Below are 24,024 nucleotides of genomic sequence, written 5' to 3' on the forward strand. Positions count from 1 at the left end.
TTTATAAAAAATATTAATCAATTCTTTTTTATATTGACTAATTTTTTATCATTCTTTCACTAAACATAGGTAAATATCTGTTATGATATTACAAATGATCCCACACGAAATATATATGAACGATTGAATTTGAAAATCTAGTTCCTCAGTCAAAAGGAAACTAAGCAACTGAACCGTCAGCTGTTCGGCCTGAGATCAAGTGAAGGTCATAATTTAGATCTAGTTCCAAAATTCACAAGAGTTGAAAAACTGTGGAATTGTAGGTAGATATCGTTTGTATGATTTTAGAACAAAAAGGCAAGAATATTGAAAATGAAAAAAATTAACAGAGAAAATTCGAATGATTCACGAAAATCAGAATCTCATGTAGATGTGGTAACATATGACTATATATCATTCATATTGACATGATCTCACCAGTTTTTTCATAATATGAATATTGGTATTTTGAGATTTTTATTTTCTTCTCTCAAAATAGCTAGATTTGGTACTGTATTTCAAATACAAATAGCTTGATAAAGCTCTAAAATTTAAATACTGAGATTGTTCTGAACCTGTTGATCAGATTGTACAGTCAAACTTCGTTATCTCAAACTCAATATGATTGAGAATAAACTTTGAGATTCTAAGGATTTGAGATATCGAGGGTAAAATACTGAAAGAATATAAGTGGTTAGGACTTCAGAATCACTTTACATATCCGTGTATTCAAGATATTGGTGTTTGTGATACCAAAGTTCAACTGTAATATGTTTTACGGCGTGACCGTATTTGAGGACGAAGCAAACAAATTTTGGCATTGGTATCTATATCCAAAACAGAACAAAAACAACCCGAAGTTAGCACGAGGACGGAGCTGTATCAAAACATCCTAATTTTGGATATTTGATCCGCCTATATATTGAACGCGGGAATTATAACGCAATCGATGTAAACAGTACATTGTGACGTCATATTCAGCGTCGTTATTTAGCAAATTTACAAACATAGCGTTTGAACCACAACAACAAATATGGTGTTAATGGTGGAGTGATTATATATGATTAAGAAATTAAGATTTACATGCTTTTACGAATTTTATGTAACATCTCAGAACGACGTGAACTAGGATAGATGAGATTCAAAATGGAGAAATACATGTCCACGCGATAGTATTTGAATCGACGCCATTAGTACCAAAAGTTTCAAGTTCCATAGGTATGGTTTAGTTTTTCATTGTTTTCCTATATTTTCCTTTTAAACATGTATATACGTGTTACCTATAGGGAGAGCTCCGCTCTCACGGCCCTTCGGGCCGTGAGAGGACTTCACCCTCTATTATTGTGTTTACTTGTATGTCTCCTTACCACACCATAACTTTAAAGTTACAGGATTCTTGCTAGTCTTTAATAAAAGACTTTAAAAGTATTAGAAGATTGACGTTCCACAACCATAAAAAATCAAACAAATGAAATAATGATAGTTAGAACAAGGCATCTGGCATATGTTGCTGCTTGGACAAATGATGTCCGACCAACGTTGATCAGGACACAGGACATTGTGTGTAATATTGATAGCTTAAAATGAAATTTCATTATATTTAGAGGTAACCAACACCAGGGTATGCAAATTATTGTCTTAATGACGGCAACTATTTTTTTTAATTACTTGTACAATGAAGTCAGTCAATTCTAATTTTCTATATAGATTACTTGCGTACTAAGTTCTATAAATAAATTCATCTTTCTTTGCTGTAAGTATTACCAAAATATCTCTGAGTCAGAATATTCCCCCTAACTAAGTATATCTGTCTCTAGGGAAAACAAACTACTAGTAAATCTCCAGAAGACTTGGAAAGGTTGGATAAATTATTCATTTTATATACTGTGAAGGCAGCTTAACATGTTTCATGACATATTGTATTTTATCTATGAAATGTGAGTACTTTTAGTATGTTGTAGATACACGAAAATGGCGAAGATTATTTAATAATTGGATTATTCAATAAATCCCATTTCTAATTTATAAATTAATGAATACAGGGGGTTTTTTTTCAGGAAGGACCCAATTTTCCAAAATGACCATTTTACAAACTATGGCAACATATGCCACCTTGTGGACTATATCCGATTCAGTGGAACAGAAGTTCATCAGTAAGAAGGAGCAGATGGATTACCAAAAGTCTGTACGAATGGTAGCTGTTGGAACCTTTGTGGTGGCACCCCTTGTATTTACCTGGATGTTTCTAGCAGAACGAATATTTCCTGGACGAGCATTCAAAACTGTGGCAAAAAAGATGATTACAGATCAAGTCGTGTTTGCTCCAATTGCCATATCTTCATTTTATTTCTGTAAGTCATATAATTGTATTGGTAGGTAAAGGCATTAATTTCCCCTTCAAACAATTATAATATTTATAGCTGTATCCAATATTTCAAAAACGGAAGAGATACTTCTGTAGTGTGTACACTCACAGTAGGTACAAATTTTTATCATAACATTCATATATTGTTTCAAGAAATTTTTCAAGTTAGATGTTATGCAATCATTTGAGTTATGGGGAATACAAGTTAGGTCAAATCTATGTATATTTAGGAATATAATGACTATTAAACAAAGGACTTTGTTGTGCATGTCAAAATGGCAATACAATTTAGAAAATGATTGCAAATTTAACCCTATATTTTAGTTTTATCATTTTTTGTCTTGTTATGGTCATTTTGATATGACAGATTGTAAAAAATAGCAAGATTTGTCAAGATCTGAATTTCATATTAATGTATACATTTTCTTATAATGTGCAAATCATACTGAATAATATTTCTTGTTTCATTGTTTCAGCAACTTGTATGCTTGAGAGAAAATCCTTTCAAGAATTTCGAGAAGAATGGCTCAAGAAATTCCCAATCACTTACAAGGTATATATGTACATCTGCATATATCTGCAACCAATCAATGCACTGCTTATAAAGTGTATTATACGTACATGTTATAAAGATTACATGTATGTAATGCTGTGTGCTGAATGCATGAACTTAAACATAAACCATCTATATCAATCCCATATATACTGTAAACCAACATTTATAATGATATCACCAGCATTATAAATCTACAGACTTCATACGCAATACGTAAAACGAAATCACCAGTATTATAAATCTACAGACTTCATACGCAATACGTAAAATGAAATCACCAGCATTATAAATCCACAGACTTCATATGCAATATGTAAAACGAAATCACCAGTATTATGAATCCACAGACTTCATATGCAATACGTAAAACAAATCACCAGTATTATAAATCTACACACTTCATACGCAATGCGCAACACAATATCACCAAAATTATAAATCCACACACTTCATACGCAATATGTAAAACGAAATCACCAGCATTATAAATCCAGACTTCAGACGCAATCCGTAAATGGACAGTGATCATCGAAAGATGCCTATGCATTGAGAGACCAAGCTCGTAATGCAATTCTGATTGTATGATGCAGAAAGTTTAGTATTTTAATTATGCCCGAAGTGTGTTCGAGATTGCCGTTCTTTGTAGGAGTACCAATTCCTAGCTATCCCGAACGCCGAGTACGCATTATGAGAATAGGTTCGAGGTGCAAGAACTCACATCATTTCTGTAAGTAGTGTGGTTGAAGAACAAGAACACATGTTCGTGCACACTTGTTCTCTCGTTATTTTGTGACTCTAAAAACAGCACAAGAACAACTGGAACAGCGGTATCAAACTCACTCTCGGTGTTAAAGTAGACAATATACAATTATGAAATGTTTAGCAGGGAGACATCACAAATTATCAGGTCTTAGTAGGGTTATCACCCAAGGGCGCCTATGCGCCCGACACATTTATTGACTTGTACCATGTATCTTTTTTTTTATTTAAAACGTCAACAAATTCGTAATAACTTTCTCTGCAGAAAATTCTGATAACTTTTTAATAGTTTTCGAGGGGTAAAATCAATGTTACCCTCAGCTACCTACATTATTTTGTTTTACACTCAATGTCATACATTTTTGTATCTTCTAAAGGGAGACAACACAGTTGTCACCCTGCGCGTGAGGGAGACATCACAAATTGTCTCCCTCCACGTGGCCAGCCCTCGACCAATGAAATTGAATGTAATATTCCGAAGGATAATAATGATGATTGAAATACACCTATACAATTGAAAGATCCGAGTCAAAATCAAAGTTACAGAGAGAAAATGACTATAGAATTGTATAACATTATTTTTAAGTAAAACATTGTTCAGTCTGCATACTTTGCACTAAGTGCAAATACAAAAAACACATATAGATTATGAGGTCAATGGCTTATAGCAAAGCCCTGTCTGACTGTAAGTTTTAATCTAGTTCAACTTGTAAATGCTAAACAACATTATGGCTAAAATTCAGATCACTGACTTGCTCTTGTAAAACATGTGGCAGGCCTTATCCATAGTAAGAGCAAATGAAAGGATTGTTTTTATAAGTCTGGTTGAACTGTACCTATTTCTACTTATTATGCTTTGTAGACTGGTGTCATGTTCTGGCCGTTTGTACAGGGTGCGAACTTCTCCCTCGTCCCGTACAAACACAGACCCAAGGTGATTGGATGTGCTTCATTCCTGTGGTCCATGTTTCTCTGCTACGAAAAAGAACCTTCGAAGGTACACAATTCATTTCCTCTGTGATGAAGAAATGCTACAGATTTATAGGGTTAGAAAGGTTAATGGAAATAATTCTCAACAAATACAGCGTATATTGAGAAATGTTTTAAGCCTACAGGTGTGTCTTTCTTTTCCAGGTAGAAGAAATGAAAGAGGAAAGTTGACGACCTCGGCAGCTAGAATTTTGGATCAAGAATTTTAAATGATTTATCAATAGCATATATCCATAAAAATTTTATTGTGATTCTGTGATAGATCCCCCCCCCCCCCCCCAATCTATGCTCTTTTATAAATCTTGTACTGACATCAATTTTAGACATTTATAAGTATCATACAAATTTTAAAATTTGTACATTGTACTTTCCTTAAATTAATTTATAGAAAATTTTAACTCTGTTAATTAATGTGTACTTGTATACATGTTCACATTCTCTTCCAATTTCATTTTCAGGTGTCAGATATACATATTTGTGTTACATTAGTACTGTATTCATATACTTACAGTATCCCAGGTTAATTTTGTTGTTTTCTGTTAAAAGTTACCAGATGTACATTATATGTTCTATTAATTATTTATTAGATCTTCCTTGTGATGAATTTTATCTGTGTAGCAAGTTATTATGTTGTATAGAACTTTGTTATTGTCATTATGAAGGCTGATTTTATATTCCTTGAGTTTTTATCTGTTTACTTTTATTTTCCTCTAGGTTTACAGAACATGAGGTTGTAAATGATCGAGATGGTTGTCATTTTTTAATCACCAAAACTTAATTGTCTTAGGGAGAAATAACACACTATAGAAAACTTTTACTGATGGAAATTGGAGAATATGTACATGTATAATGATATTTCATTTTTAATTTTTTTTTAAAACTTACATTAATTTAATAATTGAAATGTACAATTGGACATATAAGTGGAAAATCACATGGGGAAAAAATTAAGATCCCTTCAAAAGTCAAACACATGATCTACAGATTGGCCGCCTCATGCAGTAACCTGCTGAACTAAACGACTAGGCAAGAAGATTAAAAAGGACAAAGAATATATTTACTCAATCAAATATTTATATTCCCATTTGTATTTCGACTTGGAAGTGAGCTTTTATGACATTGTGTTATTCCCCTTAAAGACTAAATACTTTCAATGTCATATACAGTCACGCCTCGTTACAATGTCATAAACAGTCAAGCCTTGTTAATCCCTGGCAAATTTTGTTCAATGAAGCATCTGTTTAACTGAATCATGTCTGTGAGGGTCTTCCCAGAAATCTGAGACTTTTCCATCTATTATATAAACACTGATGATTGATATTTGAATGAATGTATATTACATCATATGCGAGTATCTGATGAAAATAGCAGTATTACACAACATAAATATTTTACAGGGGTAAAAGTGAAAACATGGTGTATGTTGAAGTGGGAAATAAAAAGTGTTTGATTGGTGCGAGTCTGAAAATATGCCGAAATCCATTCTATTACGGTGAATTTACAGCTATCAAAAATGGTGGCATAAAATTTGTAGACAGGGTTTCAAAATGATTTCCTAATGATATGGATATTGTGAATGATTTACAGTAAATGTAGGCATACTATGTTAAATATAACAAATCAGAGATCCAATCAAAATGTAATATCGGCATAAGTGGTGCAATCTTGGGATTTGACATTTTTTAAGCAGTATTAAATACATGTATACTTCAACACCCCAGGGAGTGATTTCTGAAATGAATTTGTTTATCACCTATAAAAATACAGAATGTCTACTGATCTTTGATCTTCTGGGACAACTCTCATGTTAGATAAATAGTAGAACATAACATGCTAAAAATAGAATTTGAGGTAATTAAATAAGGTTCCACTGTGTTATATTACTGGCTGATGGAGATGCAATATTTTATGTGTTGACTACCCCTGCATTCACACGCACCCATTTATATGTACAAATATTTTGAATTTTACACATACATGTTTTTATATGCAAAAAAATTTCATTGTGTTCAAATGGAATTTTTGTGATGGGAACTCTTACACCAGCAAACTCTGTAAATCAGTATTAGTTATCTATTTTTATTTTAATCCAAGAATTGTGTGCCATATCAATGGAAATAAGGAAAAATTTGGGCATTTCTGGTTTACACATGCAGTTGTCAAAGAGCATATCAAATTAATGTGTTGCAAATCTTTGAATGTGTCCGTTATCATCTAGATCATACCACTTCAGAATTGTTCTCACACATCACTTCAGAATTGTTCTCACACATCACTTCAGAATTGTTCTCACACATCACTTCAGAATTGTTCTCACACATCACTTAGATAAAACTATTTTTATTATTTACTACTCAGGGTATGTATAAAGTGTGATTCAGAAATCTTTTACAAAAATCAAAGTACTACAGGTTTTCTTCATGTAATGATGTTTATGTGTTTTATTAGGTCACCCAAGTCTTTCGGTGACTTATTGTTATCCATGCCCATCTGTCTATGTACATCATTAACAATCATTCCATACTTTTTCTCAGAAACTTCTCAACCATTCGTCATCAGAATTGGTGTGTGGCATCTTTAGGAGTAGGAGAATTTTTGTGGTAGTCACTGCCAATCAGGGCTTTATAGGGGTTGGACCAAACTTTTTATAAAAAAAGAAAGAATCTTTTTCTTTACTCCTTAGATTGTGGGAGGTAAACTGAGAGCATTGTAGTTGTGAGTAATGATTCATAGCCCAGTAAATGCATCATTGCTTTAAAAATCTTCAGGAACGGAACAGGAATTTTGGCTTCAGGTTGGGGCTGAATTAATCATATTTAGGTGAAAATGCATTAGATATTGAACATTCTTCTCTACTCCGAAACTGGAAGACAAACTTGGTGTATATAGCTTATAGATTATGCAAAGATCTCTACCAAAGTCCTGAAATTTAAGGTACAGGGATTCAAACTGATGAGTTAGACTGCGTCAATCAGTCAGTGAAAAATGCATTTCATTTACATGTATAAAAAAATCTTCTCTACCCCTAAATATCTAGGAAACAAACTCGATTCACAACTATACTGAGCATGGAGGCCTTAATTAGCAAACTCGTGAATTTCTTTGCCCCATGCAGGGTCAAGAGTTCAGGCCCCTGTGAGGAGAGTGAAATTCATAAAACCAATTTAAAATTCCTTTTAACTTTTAAAACTATAGCATCTACTTTTGTAAACCAAGCTAGTACTAAGTGCACACCAGTTGTAATGAGTATGGAGGTCTGTACCAAAATTTGAAACTTATATTTATATTATATATTGTTTCTGAAGTGTTTACCAACAATTAAATAGTATATATTACATGGTGTGTTAATCTCTTTGTTGTCATTTACATTGCTTTGGAACATTGCACATGCTAATTAACTCAATTGATGTGTGCAATATGTCTTTAAGAGAGAGCAACTATAATTACATGCAAGTTAGAGAGATCTTAAATTCAACAGTCACAATTGAAATAATAATCTCTTTAAATTGAGTTGATTGCTCTCCTTAAAAGAATTCATGTGTGCATTAATTCCTTATACAGCATAAGTAAAGAATTAACGATATCTTCAATACGCAATTTCCGAGTTGCCCAATAGTTCTTTCCATTTGTGGAACTCTTACACACAGCGAGACGCAAAACTTACTTTTGTCCACACACGGTGGGTACAAATGCTTATCGCTGCCTTCATATATTGCCTAAAGGCCAATTATCAGACACTAAGCAACCACCCAAACTGCAAGGACACACAATATTAGTAAATTTAGGAGTATTTGAATGATAATAAAATAGCTCAAACAAAAATTGATAATCGCCACCTCTTGCTTGTGCAGAAGAGGATATAAAAAATTTCATATTTAAAGGCCGAATTCAAACAAATATTATTCTTGATATGGTCAGTTTAATGAATACCAATCGTTATGAGTAATATAAACAACATTTACCCTTTCATAACTTTTATCCTCATTTACATAGCTAGTCTATCATATATGTATACATCTAGTACCCACCCAAGCGTTCAACAGAATACTGAACATACCTCCATAACAGAAGAACTGATATCTCAGAAGTTGCGTAGAATTAGATCATTTCATTATACCCAGCTCCATATTAACTTTTGCGAGCATTAATTCCACCACATTGGTGTGAGCATGAATTGAACTGAGATCAATAATAGAATTAATGCAGGCTTCAAATCAATTATTGCTCTCATCAATTGAATTAATGCATGCATCAAATCAATTATTGCTATCATCAATTAAAAATAAATGTGTGCATCACATCAATTATTGTTCTCATCAATTTAATTGATTGATTGAATATTGTTCAACGTCCCTCTCAAGAATATTTCACTCACATGGAGACTTCACCACTGCCGGTGAAGCACTGCAAAATTTCGGCACTTACAGCCTTTGAGCAGGGAGGGATCTTTATTGTGCCAAACCTGCTGCGGCAAGGGACCTCGTTTTTCGCGGTCTTATCTGAAGGACGTACTTCCCCATTTAGTCGCCTTCTACATCAAGCAAGGGGTACCGAGGACCTATTCCAACCCAGATCCCCACAATTTAATTTATTGCATGCAATAATTGATGCACGCATCAAATCAATTATTGTTCTCATCAATTCAATCTGATTAAAATCAGCTCCTCGATCGAGTAGCGACAAATCAAAAGAAATAAAGGAGCGGATCGAGGAGCTGATTTTAATCAGATTGTCATCAATTGAATTAATGTGTGCATCTAATCAATTATTGCTCTCATCAATTGAAATAATGCACGCATTGAATCAATTATTGCTCTCATCAATTGAATTAATGCGCGCTTTAAATCAATTATTGTTCTTATCAATTGAATTGATGCGCTCATTAATTCAATTCTTGCATGCTATACTTGATTTGAGCAATAATTAATTTGATGTGCTCATCAATTCAATTATTTCGCACAATAATGAAACTGATGATATTATGATTAAACTGATGACATTATCTTCAAATAATCAAATATATCTTCAATTATTTGATTTTAATAAGTTAAATTGGTGCTCCATAGGTGTGTGCGACATGTTTCTTCTTTTAGGAGATCCCTATTTTAAATTCCATGAAGCAGAGGTAAGAGTCCATCCTTGTGGATTTACACATTATATAAATAATGAAAATGGAGGCATACTTATCTTTTTTACAAGTATGGAATATTTAATATCACACTGCACTCATTCATCCAATACAATGTGCACGAGGATTAAATCAATACTAAATGACTAATACATCAAGATACTATGCAAGTTTGACTACCGACTTTGTCTGCTTTGAAGGTCAGGCATGCGACAGAATTATACATACCAGTATCAATTTTTACTCTCACTTCATTTTTGCCCTAATCCAAAATGGGAAAAATTTAAATTCAGGCAAATAAAAACTCATTATTTTACACTTTGGAAAAATTTTTAAAAAAACATTCCTAATATATATTTTGTATATGTAATATGTATTTGGTAATATGGGATAAACTGAAACATGACTAATTTTCAACTTGCCAATCTAAGCACAGATAATTTTCTTCGGATAAGAGTCCTCAGATCGGAATGCCATTGGCTGTTGTGACCCTGCTCTATATAATAAATGTGAATAGATTTTAACAGAAGAGTGCTGTTGTGGCTTAGGTGAACATTTTGACCAATGGGTCTCATTTTATCTAGAACTATCTACAATATACACCGACAGATTGCTTCACATACTGAACTAGAGCAATGCTCCCACTCCAAATTACACCCATCCAACATATTCAATGATGCAGTAGTAATCAAAGAGAGGCTTAACATCCATATAAACCATCAAAACATCGCTCTGACTGTGATCTTTCAACACTTTCTCCGATACAACAAAGTATTAATAAAATGGTTGTTCTGATAAGGCTTTGCTAAGTATCAAATGATAGACAAAAGCAAAATTATTTGTTTTCAAAAAATACCCAGTACTTGGCACCAACACCGTGAGAAATATGTGCATTAAGTTTGATGATCCTACCCTTGTCTGTACTGTTATTTCTTTGCGATTTTTTGAAATATGACCTTAAGAAATAACAGCCATCTTCCACTCAACACTTTTTATCCCTCTCTCAGTGACGATGGATGAACAGGCAGATACACAGCACCCAACATAATACAGCCTGTCTATGAGGGCTGAATATGTGCATTAAGTTTGATTATCCTAGCCTTATCTGTACCGTTTCCATCTTGTTTTGTGCATATAGAATTGCTTATGTAAGTATGACCTTTGACCTTGAAAAATTACTGGGAACATGTGTACCATATTTGATGATTTTAGCCATTTTTCGTCTGACCCACAGGTGCTGACAGACTTACAGATACAATTCATCTACGACTGTTGAAAATGCATATTGGTGCTTTTTCTATCTTGTTTTGTGACATGGAATAACCCATGCAAGTCTGACGTTGACCTAAAAAAAACCAGTAACTCTTCCTCTAATCACGGGAACACGTGTACCAAGTTTGATAATCCTAGTCTTATACATGTAAGTGCTTGTTTATCTGAACCACAATGAGATGTTAGATAGTTGACAGATGGATAGACAGATGCACTGACCATACCATAATACAACCCTATGGCTAGCATAATAAAAACTAAATATCTGTAAAATTCCAAAAAAAATGTTCTAACACACACAATATAGAAAATCACAGCTTGGAAATACAGACATATCTCGACTGTCTACATGACAATATTTTCATAAAATCTAACTAAGCTTTCATATACATTTATATCTGTTTCAAATGTAGAACTTATGCACAAAATATTAGGAAATATACACAATTTTTTCTGTAAAAAAAAAAAAACCAAAACCCCAGAAATTCATGAACTATAGGTATTCTTGATTATTTAGATAAAGCTAATACATACTAATAGTATGTCTATAGGTTATTCAGATTGACCATATTTCTAGACAATTTAAAAAAAAAAAAAAAGACTCTTAACGGATACCCAGACGTTGAGAGACATTGTAAAATTCAACATACATGTATGTTTTCACAATTTAAATCCTTTTTGAAAATATATTTGAACTGTTCAAATTTGTAAACAATGAAGCATTGTATAAACTTAATCTATCCTTGGAAATAATTAACACACATGGTTCGGAGCACATGATATGTTTGATCTTTTCAGGAATTAACTTAAAAAATAGTGTATTCTTCCATGTATCTTGCTCTCAAACACTGGCATTTCTTGTCACATTATGCTTTCATGCCTGTCTGGCATCTTGATTGGAAATAAAATACATAAGAATGTGGGATCATACTGATAAATCTCAGATGGTCACTAAATGTCTCAATACGTCAGTTTCGAGATACGAACTCTTCTGTATAGGAGGTGCATTTAGTGGAACTTTGAATGCCTAAGTGGGACAGAGTGGATATACAGCCAACGAGAAAGACAATGAAATGTATTAAAAGCAGCTTCTCTTTAAATATGTAAATGTGGGAAATACAAAATGCTATCGAAAGAAATGTTTTACCGAAGTGGAAACATACAAACAATGTCATATTTGCAAGAAATATCTTGGATATGGTACTTATGACCAGCGAAATAACGTGATAGGATAAGAATTCTATGTATTTAATTACTCCCCAAATACTTATCACTTACTTAGTTTGTGTGTCAGTCGAATTCGGGTTATCAAACAGCGTATGAGAAACTTACTGAGTACATTCACTTATGCTGTGATGAATATCTGTCCCACTCCCGCGTGTAAACAAATTCTTTCGCGCCTTACTATGTACGAGAGTTGTCAAAGGGAAATAACTCGGACGTATCTCGAAACCGGCGTATTGATTACTAAACAGTGAAATGTTTCGGTATAATCTACACAGAACTGTCAAATCAAAATGGCAACAGATTGAAATATGACAAAATTTGTAAATATATCTTAAAATTAAATGAACTATGAAAATTGACCCCCTCCCTGTCCCCACCAAAAAAAAAGAATAACTGACTGAATACAGCTCTGCTTCTTCGACTGCATTCCTGGTATCTTGTTACATGAACCTTAACAAATCTGCATGAATAAACCTTACAATCGGTGAAAAGTCCATGTTTAATATTATTTCTAATGTTTTACATTAATTTTGGAGATCACAAAACTGCAGTCTTGTCAGGTTTCAAAGTTTCCTCTCTTTTGGAATGAATGTAAAATGATCCTGGTTAAGCTTGCTTCGGCGTATCATACATGACAGCACCATTCACTCTGGCTTGTGTGTGGACGAGCTTTGGTTGGTCCACAAACTCACTCCCGTAGATGTAGATCACTCCTAATGATACAATACTGGCAGTACCCCAGAATAAAATGTACATGAACTGTTCACTCCAGGATTCTGTGATGAAAATAAGATTGAGAACGTTTCGTAAAGGTACATGTATATATAGATATAAGTTTAAATCGATAAGTTCTGATCCCAGAAATACACATTTTACATAGCATTTCAATGTACAGATATCATAACCATGAAATTACATCTCAACAAAATTGCAAAGTATTAATAAACCACAAAACCTGACCCCATGATTACTGATAAATTTCCTAGTGTTCCTTTTCAAACTTGCATTGTTATTTTGTCCTTAAAATTTCACAATTGATATCAATAAAATACAATAAGTGTTTGTGAAACATCGATGCCCCCAGATTACAACGAAGTAAATCTGCAAGATATTGTAGTTTTCTTTAAAATTTCCAAAAACTAGGTCAATGTCAAGGTTGCAAGGTCAACAAATCCGATATCAATGGGAAAGTCTTCTCACAAAAGAAAAAGATTTGAATGCTTAATATAAAAACAGTACAGATGTACCTCTTATGATTTGAAAGATATGGCTTATATTCAAATTTTCTAAAAGTAGGTCAAAGCCCCTGTAAAGTTGACCAGGTTAAAGATTTTGGTGTCAATAGAAAGGTCTTGCCACAAGGAATACACATACCAAATATGAAAGCTCTACCTCTTGTGGTGTAAAAGATATGACCAAGGTTAAGTTTTTATGGCCAGACAGGCCAAAAAAAACCTACATATTCCCACATCTTCGACTCTGGGGGCATAAAAAACATGTTAACTAATAACTTGTAATCAACATTTATGAATTTGAGTGCATTTCTCACCATCTGGCAACAATATGCTGATTAGACACATTCCCATGGCTATCACAAATATCACAGGTACCTTCAAAAACAGGAAATGAAGAGTTAAGCATTAAAATTCTGTGTTACTCACCTATGTGCATGTTCAGTCAGGAAAATAAATCTGTATACATGTACATGTATTTCAAAGAAGAAATTCACATTTTAAACAGAATATGTACATCATAAAAGACTTATAACATGAGCCTCATGGGTAATGTTACTCATATTTCCATGGCTACACATTTAAACCCCAATCATGACCTTGCTATGGTCCCAGAGGTCAGAATTTGAACAAACTAATTTTACTTGATTTTTACTTGCTCACATCTTAGTTAGGCAAATTGTACCTTTGGTTTTAATTAGATAATTTTTTTCCTATGTACAACTTCGAAGTCCTATTGTAATCCCTAGTCCTAGTGATAATCTTTGAATAAAATTCAATCTACGCTATAATGGAAACTATGCTTGCATGTTACTTTTGTGATATTTTCTTTTTTTTTTTTTTTTTTTTTTAGAAAACTTTGAAGAATTTTCTTACACACGCCTTTGAAACTTTAAACCTCCATGGATTTGAACATAAATACATCTTTATAACATAAGAAACTTTCATATGTTTGGCTTTCCTGCTTCAGTGGTTCTTAAGAAGAATATTTTTTTTAATCAAAACACCCATTTTTCACAATTCCTTTATTAACTCTCCTTGGAAGGATCTATTGCACCTTATTTAAACAAATCTAAATACCCTTCAACCAAAGATGCTTTGTTCATGTTTGGTAGAAACTGGCTCCATCGTTCTTGAGAAGATAAAAATATGAAAAGTTTAAGCCAGACAAAACTTAATCAGAAAGCTAATCTTAAAAAAAAAAAAAAGAAGGAAAAAAAAAGAAGAAATTCCTGTGGATTACGTACAGCATAGAACTTCCAATCTCTCTCTGCCTGCAGAGGAGAGGGCCTAGAAATTCCTTCATTTTCCTCTATCACATAGTTTCCTAGGATCAAGTCAATGGCATCCTGCATGAATGGAACATTTCCCACATTAATACATATCACAAATAATTCTAAAACAAGGGTTTAAAAAATCATTTATATGTAGCTAAACATTGCAGAAAATATTATTTAGATCTGTGGACACCAATTATGTATTCATAGTTTTAAATGCACACAAAAAATTATATGATTTTAAGGGGAATAACTCTAGCATCACTTAATATTTTCACTCAATGACACACCTGTCGAAAACCATCTCCAAAATTATTCTTAAAATATCTAATCAAGGAATTCCATCCATCCATAACAAGCCCCATCTTTGTTCTTTTTCCCTGCCTGAAAATACAATAACATAGAATTCCAAGTGCTGCATATCAAAATACAACAACATAGAATTCCAAGTGCTGCATATCAAAATACACTAACATAGAATTCCAAGTGCTGCATATCAAAATGTATGTACAATGAAGATATCATTTCTTAGCATACACCAGTACACAACATGTAATTGGTTGTCAAATACCCTGTACATCAAAATTCATGTTGATAGAGATACAAGTATTTCCAAAAAAAAAATTGCTTGAATGGAAAGGAAACTTTCTGTGACATTCTCCTCCATGCCTGCGTATTAGAACATTTTTTATCCGTAAGTGAGGTTACACAGAATAACTTGGGATCAGGAAATCTTACCGTGTGAAATCAGTTTTCAGAGCACCAGTCCCAGCATACTGTTTGGATACAGCATCTGCATTGTCTGCCCATACTGAAACGAAAAGAAAATCAAGCACTAAAAACACGATCCAGAGTACTAATACATGTGTTATTTACAGACTGTATACAATATCAATAATCAGGGTGATGCGTGATGTCACTCGGCAGTCCATCAGCGCGAAACATTTTGACAGACCTAATCAGAATCTGAATCCACAACTGCATGCTTTCTTCTTAAAGGAGCATTGGAATTGATATTAATTGAGCAGTTATTTAATGATGAGTGTGTGAAGAGAGATTCCAAGTGGTTTTTGTTGGTGGATATGGGCATGGATAGACTTTTGTTTTCCACTCGAGCAATGACTCGAGTCTCATGGACATTGGAGGCACTTGTTTCACCTGAGACACATATAGGGACAGTAGACGTTGGCAGAGTGAATGTGGAGGTAGGCCTAGAACTAGTAGACCGTGTGGGCTGGGTTTCTGTGAACTGGCATAATGCACTGGATGACATAGATGTACTCGACAGCATTTTCGATATGAGGAATTTGTGACTGTTGTTGAGTGTTCAGTAGTTGTTCAAGGAATGTGTATTATTGTGTCCGGTCACATACACCTGGAGATTATCAGGGACATTACAATCTGTCATTTTTTTGTACAAGAGTTTTGCGGACACTAGTGTTCATCAATCTAGGTAAGTTGCAGGCTTTTGCCATTTTTTTCATGATGTTGTTAAGTGTATTGATTATTATGTCATGGGATATGAAAGATAAACGTCACATGATATGAAAGATAGAAATATCTTTCATACCTTTTTTTCATAGAATATCTGTATCTTACATACGTAGATATGAGAGAAAAAGATTTCACTTACTGTTGTTGAATTTCGATATGAATGTTTTCATGTCAGTTATTCTTTGACTTGCTTCTAACACACCAAGTTTCTACAAATCACAACATGATTTTATTTTTGATATGTAAAATTGTCCGTCACAAAATTAAGATTCTTCACCCACACACACACACCCTCCCTCCCCAGAAAACATAGATTAGTTCACAAACTGTTAGAATTTTGTGCACCTCCATATGTTAAGCTACATGTATTATTTGCATTACTGTTAGCTGTTTTTCTAAGACGATTCTGGCCAGTATCCCCTGTACTACATTGGTACGATCCAGGCAGTCTATACAGTTAGTCCTGAACACCCCTTCTTGCTGACTTTGACAAATCCCATCCTTTCCTATTGCAAAGTATCTATAAGATGCAAAGAGAAAAACTAAATTTTCAGGAAAACAAATGCATAAAAAAATATTTCAACTGAAATACATTTATCGTCTGCTTTTGAAATTTTAATTTGAGACATTCTGAAAAACTGGAATGAAACATACCGCAGTACATGTACAATATGTATTTATAGTTTTAGTGGATGAAAACATTTGTCTCCCTTTCATAAAGCTTATTGTTTGTTAACAAATCAAATGTCGCAAAAATGAATATCATATTAAGCAAGTGAAAACCAACATTTTGTTTTAAGCAGACCTAGCCAGAGTTTGTTGATTGTTGATACAAAAACAATTTTCTGTGTTAGTATTATGCATTTTGTTATCATAGTAAATCTTACATGATGATGCATCTACATGGCAAATACCAGATAATTACATGTAATATTGGCATGATAAACATTTCCTAGGATGTCTGACCTTGGTTTTACATGACTATACAAGGTCATATGAAAATAATGACATCAAAGATGAAGCAGAATCCTTGCTCTACGAGTTGCAATGATATGACATGAAAAAAATCCTAGTCATTTGACCTTGATATTACTATTCAAGGTCGTATGAAGGGTAGCCATAATAAATCCTCACAACACATTTCTCTATTTATAACTTAGTTACACATACCCAATCCTCTTGATATCCTCTCCTAATCTGTCTGTCAGAATGGAGAGCCGGTCCCATCTCATTTTCCGACATTCGTGGTGAAAGTCAAAATACTCGTACCTAAATTTTAAAAAATCAGTACAATATGCTACCTCATTTTCAGACATTCGTGGAGAAAGTCAAAATACTCATACCTAAATCTAAAAAATCAGTTCAATGTGTGTTATAACAAGAGTACAGAAGATGAGGTGTTTTAATTAACTATTACCATCTGCTAAATATGAATTACAGAATTATCTACATGTGTTAAAAGTACCTGATTTTCGGATTTTTAGTGTTTGTAACCGACTGAGAAAAGGCTTTCTCTAGCTGCCCCTCCCCACCTGTGTGGTTTACCTGAAATAACACATAAAATCACAACTTCTTCAACAACATTGGAACTATCACACATACTATAGGATGTACAAATGTACCGATAAACATATTCTTTGTGATATTCACTGAACTTACCAAATTAATTAAAATTTGTTCCCCATAATTGAAAACTAAATCATCAAAGTGTCTTTGAAAAACCTCTATCTGCAAATACAATGTACAGGCACATTTATATAGGAACACAATAAGTTTCTTTATAATGTACATGTATATCAACACATGTGCATTTCTATACAAAGGAGTCTATAGAATCATTCTAAGTTCTGAGAAATTTTATCAAAAGATTAACTCTTATCAAATAAGTTTGTGTTAAAATGTTGTAATCAATTCTTTATATAACCAAGACTAGCATTTCAATACACATTTTAGTAAGATAAGATGAATATATGAATCATATTGACAATACTATTCAACACGACTAAATATTTTATAATTACTAAGTGTAATACTAACATGACTAGACGTGTTAAGTTTGAACTTGGGTTTATATTGTAGATTGGGTCTTTGTGTCCAAAACAGTGGAATGGAACCTCTAACCTGCAAAATACATAGTACACATAATGGGCTGAAGACAAAGGTCATGTACTTAAATGAACTGGCTTCAGGAACAAGGTCCGAAAACAACATGTATATGGTCAATTTCTTCATCATTCATGAATTTGGTAAACTATCTAATTTACATACAACCTACACATATATCAAATATAGAAAAAGTCACCGAACAAAAATTAAAGACATTGAATGCGACCTTCATAGGATAATCTTTCTACTGAACATTGCATTGATGTTTTGACTGGGACAAATTTCATACTCTGAGCTAACCTGAACATATGAACACTTGCTTCCCTCATACTGTACAATCTGTTCTGTCTCCACAAAGTTAGCCACCTGTCCCTCCGTGTCGATGCCCCTGACGTAGAATCGGGTGCCCGCACGATACACGGAACGGCGGGAGATCAATACGTAGTCGAAGGTCTTGTTGTTGATGTTACACGACTGACATTCTATGACTTAATTCAAATCAAGGAAGAAATAAATTCAATTGCACATTAGTAGTGTCAGATGTATTGATGTACAACCAAAAAGACAAGGTTCACAATAATAACGACAATTACAATGTATTCTTAGCCATTAAAATACATACATGTATGTAAAATTCACTTCATTTTTCTAAAATTCAGTATCAAATTATGGAATGGATGGGGGGTATCAGTTTGTGACATCTTTCATAGCAGTATTTGTACGGAGAAATTATGTCGGTTTCAGATATAAAGAAAGTAAATAATTCTGCTAAACAGAGGATACAGCCGTGAACAACCGGTAAACAATAGCGGCCAAGGTCCGACTGCTGGGAAAGCTCTCTCAACAGGTGCCCATTCCACATAAACCTGGGATCCGCCTACAAACAATCACAAAATGTAACACATAATCACAAAATATAACAAATTATTACAAAATGTAACAAAAATCAAATCACTTCAAAGGATACTTTATTTAAGGAATGAAAAGTAATTTTTATCCATTTTATATGATATAAAGTAAGTTGAGAGAGTTTTAAACATGCTGTTTATGAAATAGAGTAAACTGCCTCAACTTACTTTATATTGTGTAAAATAAGTAAAAATTACTTTTATTCCATATAATTCAATTTACCAAACCACGTTTGGTATCATTTGATGAATAATTCTAAATGAAGTATGAATTTTATATGATGCAGACCAATAGCAACAAAATAGAAACAAAACAGCTAAATGTATTGTGACACCCTTCCTAGGACATCATATCATGGGACTAAACAACAACTTTGTTTATATGATATAAAGAATGTTGATAAAGTCAAATGAACCAATCAAATTGCGTGTTACAAGTAAAATTAAACTATAATGTCATAAATATTAAAAAAAATTGATGTTCATAATAAGAATTACAAAAAAATATGAAAATGGTGTACTATATACATGTATATTCTGATATACATGTATGCAGTTACATTTTTAACGATCCATGAATATCTCTTAAAAATAAAAGAGAATGAAAAATCACACCCTTTCAACGAGTGACATAGTGTGAAAGTCTGGACTGGTGTTGAACAGCCTCTGGAAACTGTGGGTCAGATCAAAGTTGGTGCAGTAATAGTAGCCGTCCATCTTTAGAGCACTCTCCAACATGTTCAGGTATGTCTTGTTATGGGCATTCTGCAAATTACAAAATACGACACTCCGTAAATTTTCTCAATTTTCTACACACTACCTAATCACAAGACAGAGGTGTAAGTACTGCATCCATGTCTTGTACATAAAATGATCGCATATACATGTACTACTTTAATCAACAGAATACTCAGAAGTCATCATGTTATAGTTGATATTTAAAGTCACCCTCCTTGTTCACATAATCTGTGATGGGACATACAGAATTGTAAATGTGGACGATTTTTCCGCTCTGATACCTGTTGTTCTGTGAGGTGCAGCAGAGTTCGTTTGAAGGACAAAACCTCTGTGTCGATAACCTTCCATACTGTGTGTCCATCCACATCCCCGATCTTCTCCCTCTTAGTGATTACAATCAGATAGGGACCTATTGCCATGATTTCATATCATAAGCAGTTTTAGTAATAATACATGAATACACAATACAAAATTGCATCAAAATATACTATGCATAAATTACAAGGAAAACAAAAAGCTTACCTGCTATGAGTCTGATTATTCCAAATATTCCATAAATGGGCTTGGTTACACTGGCCGATGGCAGCTGCCCTTTATTTGCTATATAATATACAAAGAATTTCCATATCTATATAATATACAAAGGGATTTACATATCTATATTATATACTAAGAATTTCCATATCTCTTACTCAATGCTTAATTAATGTGTCTTTTTATGTTTCATTGATGTCTTTTTATGCTTCATTGATGTCTTTTTATTCTTCATTAAGTGTCTTATTCTAATTATGCTGCTATACTACTTTACCCTGCAGACCGATTTCTTGTGACACCCTGTCAATCACCAGTAATTCATCTATTCCAGAATCCACAGGCTGAATATAAAACTTGTCTGTCGTCACATGACTGTGAAAAAAATGCATATTTACAATGTATGTTATTGAATTACTGGTCCATTATGTAATGTAAATTATGTAAAAATATTTGTCAGTGAATTTCCCTCCTGCTTGGTAATATTGTAGCATAGAGGATCCTCAATACAAATCTGTTTAAATCATGTGATGGCTCTTGTCACTGCAGGGAGTTACTAGCATGGAAGAGTTAACTCCCTGAAAATCAGTAAAAACTAATTAAAGACATAGGTAACATTTCTCTATAATATATAATTTTTCATGACATTTTGGGTAATATTCACTCAGTTTCTACTAAACAATTGGGGTATATTACCAGGTCTGTTTTAGAGTTAGCATAAATACTTCCTGGTTGTGGCAAGTAAAAATGTATGTCAGCTCATACATATTACAAAAGGTTGAATATATGAACATTACTAACTTAAAGTTATTGTACCCAAGGAAGGGAGATAAACATTTGGATCAATCAGGGATCGAACCCGTTATCCTTACATTACCGGATAGGTGATCTGACCAGGCCGAAGTAAGGAGTATGGTGATAGCACTACACAATGTGAATGATTTAAACCTATTTCAGAAATCATACAAAAATACATTGATCAATAATACAGGAAAATGTGCTTCGTAAAACCCCATTACAGACACATTTGTCTGATTTTATGGGGAGAGGGGGAAACATGTTTATGATTTTTGTTCAAAATTAATACCTTTAAAAAAATAGTTAAATGGACCCATTCTATACAACTGAATATTACATTAAGTTTGAAGGAGATTTGGAATTCAATAGAAAACTCTGCCTCAGCACTGTTCTAATTCACTCAGGTTTGAGCTATGACATCACGAACACAATAGTCATGTAGCAGTCAGCCAGGTTCAATGACTGGTGGCCAGAGAGCTCAGTTGGTAGAGACCCGACTAGAGATTCAGGGGGCTTGGGTTCAAACCCCAGTCTGGTCCATTGCATTTTCTCCATTCCTGTTGCATTTGGTGCTGTAGACCAGCCCCTGGAACTGACAGGTGAAAATGTCTGCCAGGGTATAAAGATCCTGTTTTGAACTGTTGATATCTTCTGGGTGTGAAGACATTAAAGGAGGGAGGAATGTAGCAATCAGACGGATTTGATCAGCAGAAGCCAGATAGCTCAGGTGGTAAAGTACCTGACTGAAGATTGAGGGGGGGCCAGGTTCGAGTCCCAGTCTGGTTCATTGCACTTCTCCCTTCCTTTTAAAGCTATAATGTCACAGCCTATTACGAGACCTAGTATAGTTTAGTAGGCTATCGTGCCATAGCTAGTAAAGTGATGACAGCCGCTATTACAACATGAAGTCCCTGACAGCAAAGATTTCAATCATGTGATCAGTGTCCTCCCTATCAACATCTAAATGAGATTATGACAAATTCTGTGAGATAATGCTGATATTTTTTCAGAACAATTGCGACGGAAAATAAAAAAGGCTGAACTAAATAAGACCATGGGCCAAAATCTCACAACATATAATAACAGAATACCACCAATATATACATGCGAGTATATTCTGATTTGTTTTCCACCTGAGGGCAAATGAACGTGTATATTAGACTTGGTATGACCGTGTACATGTTTCATTCACGTAAAATGCCTAAGGTTATTTACATTATATAATCATCTACATAATGAATCGCATTACCCTTAACAGGGTAAGAGTCTTTCAGTATGTTTTAATACATTACTTTACTGACAATAAAACGCTGTCATTAGTAAACTCAGAGTCAGAGCCGGTCAAATATTAAAAGTGTTCAACTCCAAAGCGCCGAAGATGAGATTAACTGCATTCAACAAGTATTTTGTAACGAAACTAAAACTGCTTTAAACAGAGCATCTTATGCATTACATACACACTTGAGACAATAATTAACGCCCACTTACAGATGGAGCGATTCGTGAACCGCCATCTTCTATGTTTTCTACGTGGACTGAAAATTACCTCCGCACACAAAAGAGTTCCCTTGGCGAGTTCAGGAAGTGGTGGATCTGACATTTGTTCTTCCGTGTAATATCAGGGACCTATATACTAACGTTAGTATATAGGTCCCTAGTAATATAATGGGTGAGATTGGGCTTGATATGTGAACTGTTCAAAGCCTTTACCAGTGAGGATATCAGTACAAATGTGCAGTCAAGCCCAAGCATAGCCGATATTACTTTCCATGTAGTTTTTTTTCCCCCCAAACAAATTACAGGTGACTGAGCTAGTTATGGGCATGACCCCCCCCCCCCTTTTTTTTTTAGTTTAAATATTTGTAGAATGACTATATATCATATGATCATTTTCATTTTTATTACTCGTTTTACTCTTAATAATTATGTATGCACGTAAATAAAATAACCGTTATTTTGCACCTTTGGTACACACTTATTAAAAAAAACCCGAGTAAAATGGTTACATTCATTCTGTAACTTGGGGGGGGGGGGGGTTAAACTATAAGTGGGGGAGGGGTGTATGACCATGTCCACAAGTGCATGTGAAAATACAAATGAGACTTTTAAAAGGATGAGTCCATATTGCGTGTTGAGCATACTGAGGAAACCTCTTGCAAATCAACATGGAAAACTATAAGACACCACTCAGTACATGGGCGTTTCGAGCACGAGTCATTTCAGATATTTGATAATATTTTAAAGTATAGTTTTTTAAAGTATTGATATATTTAACATATGTATGAGTGAGAATGTACATGGTAAAAGGAACAGGGAGCGAGGGGCGGAGGGAGAATTAACACTGCTCAAGGTGAACATTACACATTCAAAAAATTGTAATCCATATGTATGGTTGTAGGTAGTCCGAAATATCTGGCGTTTTCCTGGCTTTTTTTTATGATTTTAATTTTTACCGTGTCAGGAAAATTTTCCCGTTATAGGTTTTCCTGGCATGGTAAATATCGAAGTCATAAAAAAAGCCTGGAAAACGTAAGATATTTCGGACTAGGTTGTAGGGTCAATCGATTCAATATGAACGTTGTCATACACGTGCTTTTGTTAATATGTCTTGATTTAATTTCTGTCTTTGAGAAGAGGTTAATTGAATTTTTTTTCTTCTCTTGA

The 24,024-nt window shown here is 33.8% G+C and overlaps 2 protein-coding genes across 7 annotated transcripts; one reads left to right on the forward strand and one right to left on the reverse strand.

The window, feature by feature from the left end:
- The first annotated feature begins 131 nt into the window (after positions 1 to 131).
- LOC130053122 (mpv17-like protein) lies at positions 132 to 7,984 on the forward strand. 5 transcript variants are annotated; one of them, XM_056159752.1, is made up of 6 exons: positions 137 to 263; positions 1,094 to 1,197; positions 2,037 to 2,330; positions 2,821 to 2,897; positions 4,522 to 4,656; positions 4,794 to 7,984. In XM_056159752.1, exons 3-6 carry the CDS (start codon positions 2,057 to 2,059, stop codon positions 4,818 to 4,820), a joined length of 513 nt encoding a protein of 170 aa, XP_056015727.1. In that variant the 5' UTR covers positions 137 to 263; positions 1,094 to 1,197; positions 2,037 to 2,056; the 3' UTR covers positions 4,821 to 7,984. The 5 variants fall into 5 exon arrangements, with proteins under 5 accessions (XP_056015731.1, XP_056015735.1, XP_056015727.1 ...); XM_056159743.1 differs by having other exon boundaries at positions 144 to 259; XM_056159756.1 differs by lacking the exon at positions 1,094 to 1,197 and having other exon boundaries at positions 132 to 263.
- A 1,848-nt stretch (positions 7,985 to 9,832) lies between these two features.
- On the reverse strand, positions 9,833 to 22,941 carry LOC130053127 (phosphatidylinositol-3-phosphatase SAC1-like). 2 transcript variants are annotated; one of them, XM_056159766.1, is made up of 18 exons: positions 22,849 to 22,941; positions 20,840 to 20,937; positions 20,554 to 20,631; positions 20,313 to 20,440; positions 19,909 to 20,058; positions 19,169 to 19,262; positions 18,686 to 18,873; positions 18,317 to 18,400; positions 17,939 to 18,007; positions 17,745 to 17,824; positions 17,450 to 17,548; positions 16,661 to 16,799; positions 16,419 to 16,488; positions 15,524 to 15,596; positions 15,076 to 15,169; positions 14,756 to 14,857; positions 13,826 to 13,886; positions 9,833 to 13,052 (listed from the first exon to the last, which is right to left on the reverse strand). In XM_056159766.1, exons 1-18 carry the CDS (start codon positions 22,872 to 22,874, stop codon positions 12,883 to 12,885), a joined length of 1,803 nt encoding a protein of 600 aa, XP_056015741.1. In that variant the 5' UTR covers positions 22,875 to 22,941; the 3' UTR covers positions 9,833 to 12,882. The 2 variants fall into 2 exon arrangements, with proteins under 2 accessions (XP_056015741.1, XP_056015746.1); XM_056159771.1 differs by lacking the exon at positions 20,840 to 20,937 and having other exon boundaries at positions 22,849 to 22,898.
- Positions 22,942 to 24,024: the final 1,083 nt, after the last annotated feature.

This window comes from Ostrea edulis, chromosome 1, assembly GCF_947568905.1.
Source record: "Ostrea edulis chromosome 1, xbOstEdul1.1, whole genome shotgun sequence".
NCBI classification, from domain to species: Eukaryota; Metazoa; Mollusca; class Bivalvia; order Ostreida; family Ostreidae; genus Ostrea; species Ostrea edulis.

What these genes read in the sequence shown, in the direction of transcription:
- LOC130053122 (XM_056159756.1), top strand. Translation starts at nt 2,057, where the DNA reads ATGACCATTTTACAAACTATGGCAACATATGCCACCTTGTGGACTATA. An exon ending in CATATCTTCATTTTATTTCT is followed by an intron (nt 2,331 to 2,820) that starts GTAAGTCATATA and finishes TCATTGTTTCAG; the next exon opens with CAACTTGTATGCTTGAGAGA. An exon ending in ACGAAAAAGAACCTTCGAAG is followed by an intron (nt 4,657 to 4,793) that starts GTACACAATTCA and finishes TTTCTTTTCCAG; the next exon opens with GTAGAAGAAATGAAAGAGGA.
- LOC130053127 (XM_056159766.1), bottom strand. Translation starts at nt 22,874, where the DNA reads ATGGCGGTTCACGAATCGCTCCATCT. An exon ending in ACTAAAAATCCGAAAATCAG is followed by an intron (nt 17,549 to 17,744) that starts GTACTTTTAACA and finishes TTTAAAATTTAG; the next exon opens with GTACGAGTATTTTGACTTTC. An exon ending in TCTTAGAAAAACAGCTAACA is followed by an intron (nt 16,489 to 16,660) that starts GTAATGCAAATA and finishes TGTGATTTGTAG; the next exon opens with AAACTTGGTGTGTTAGAAGC.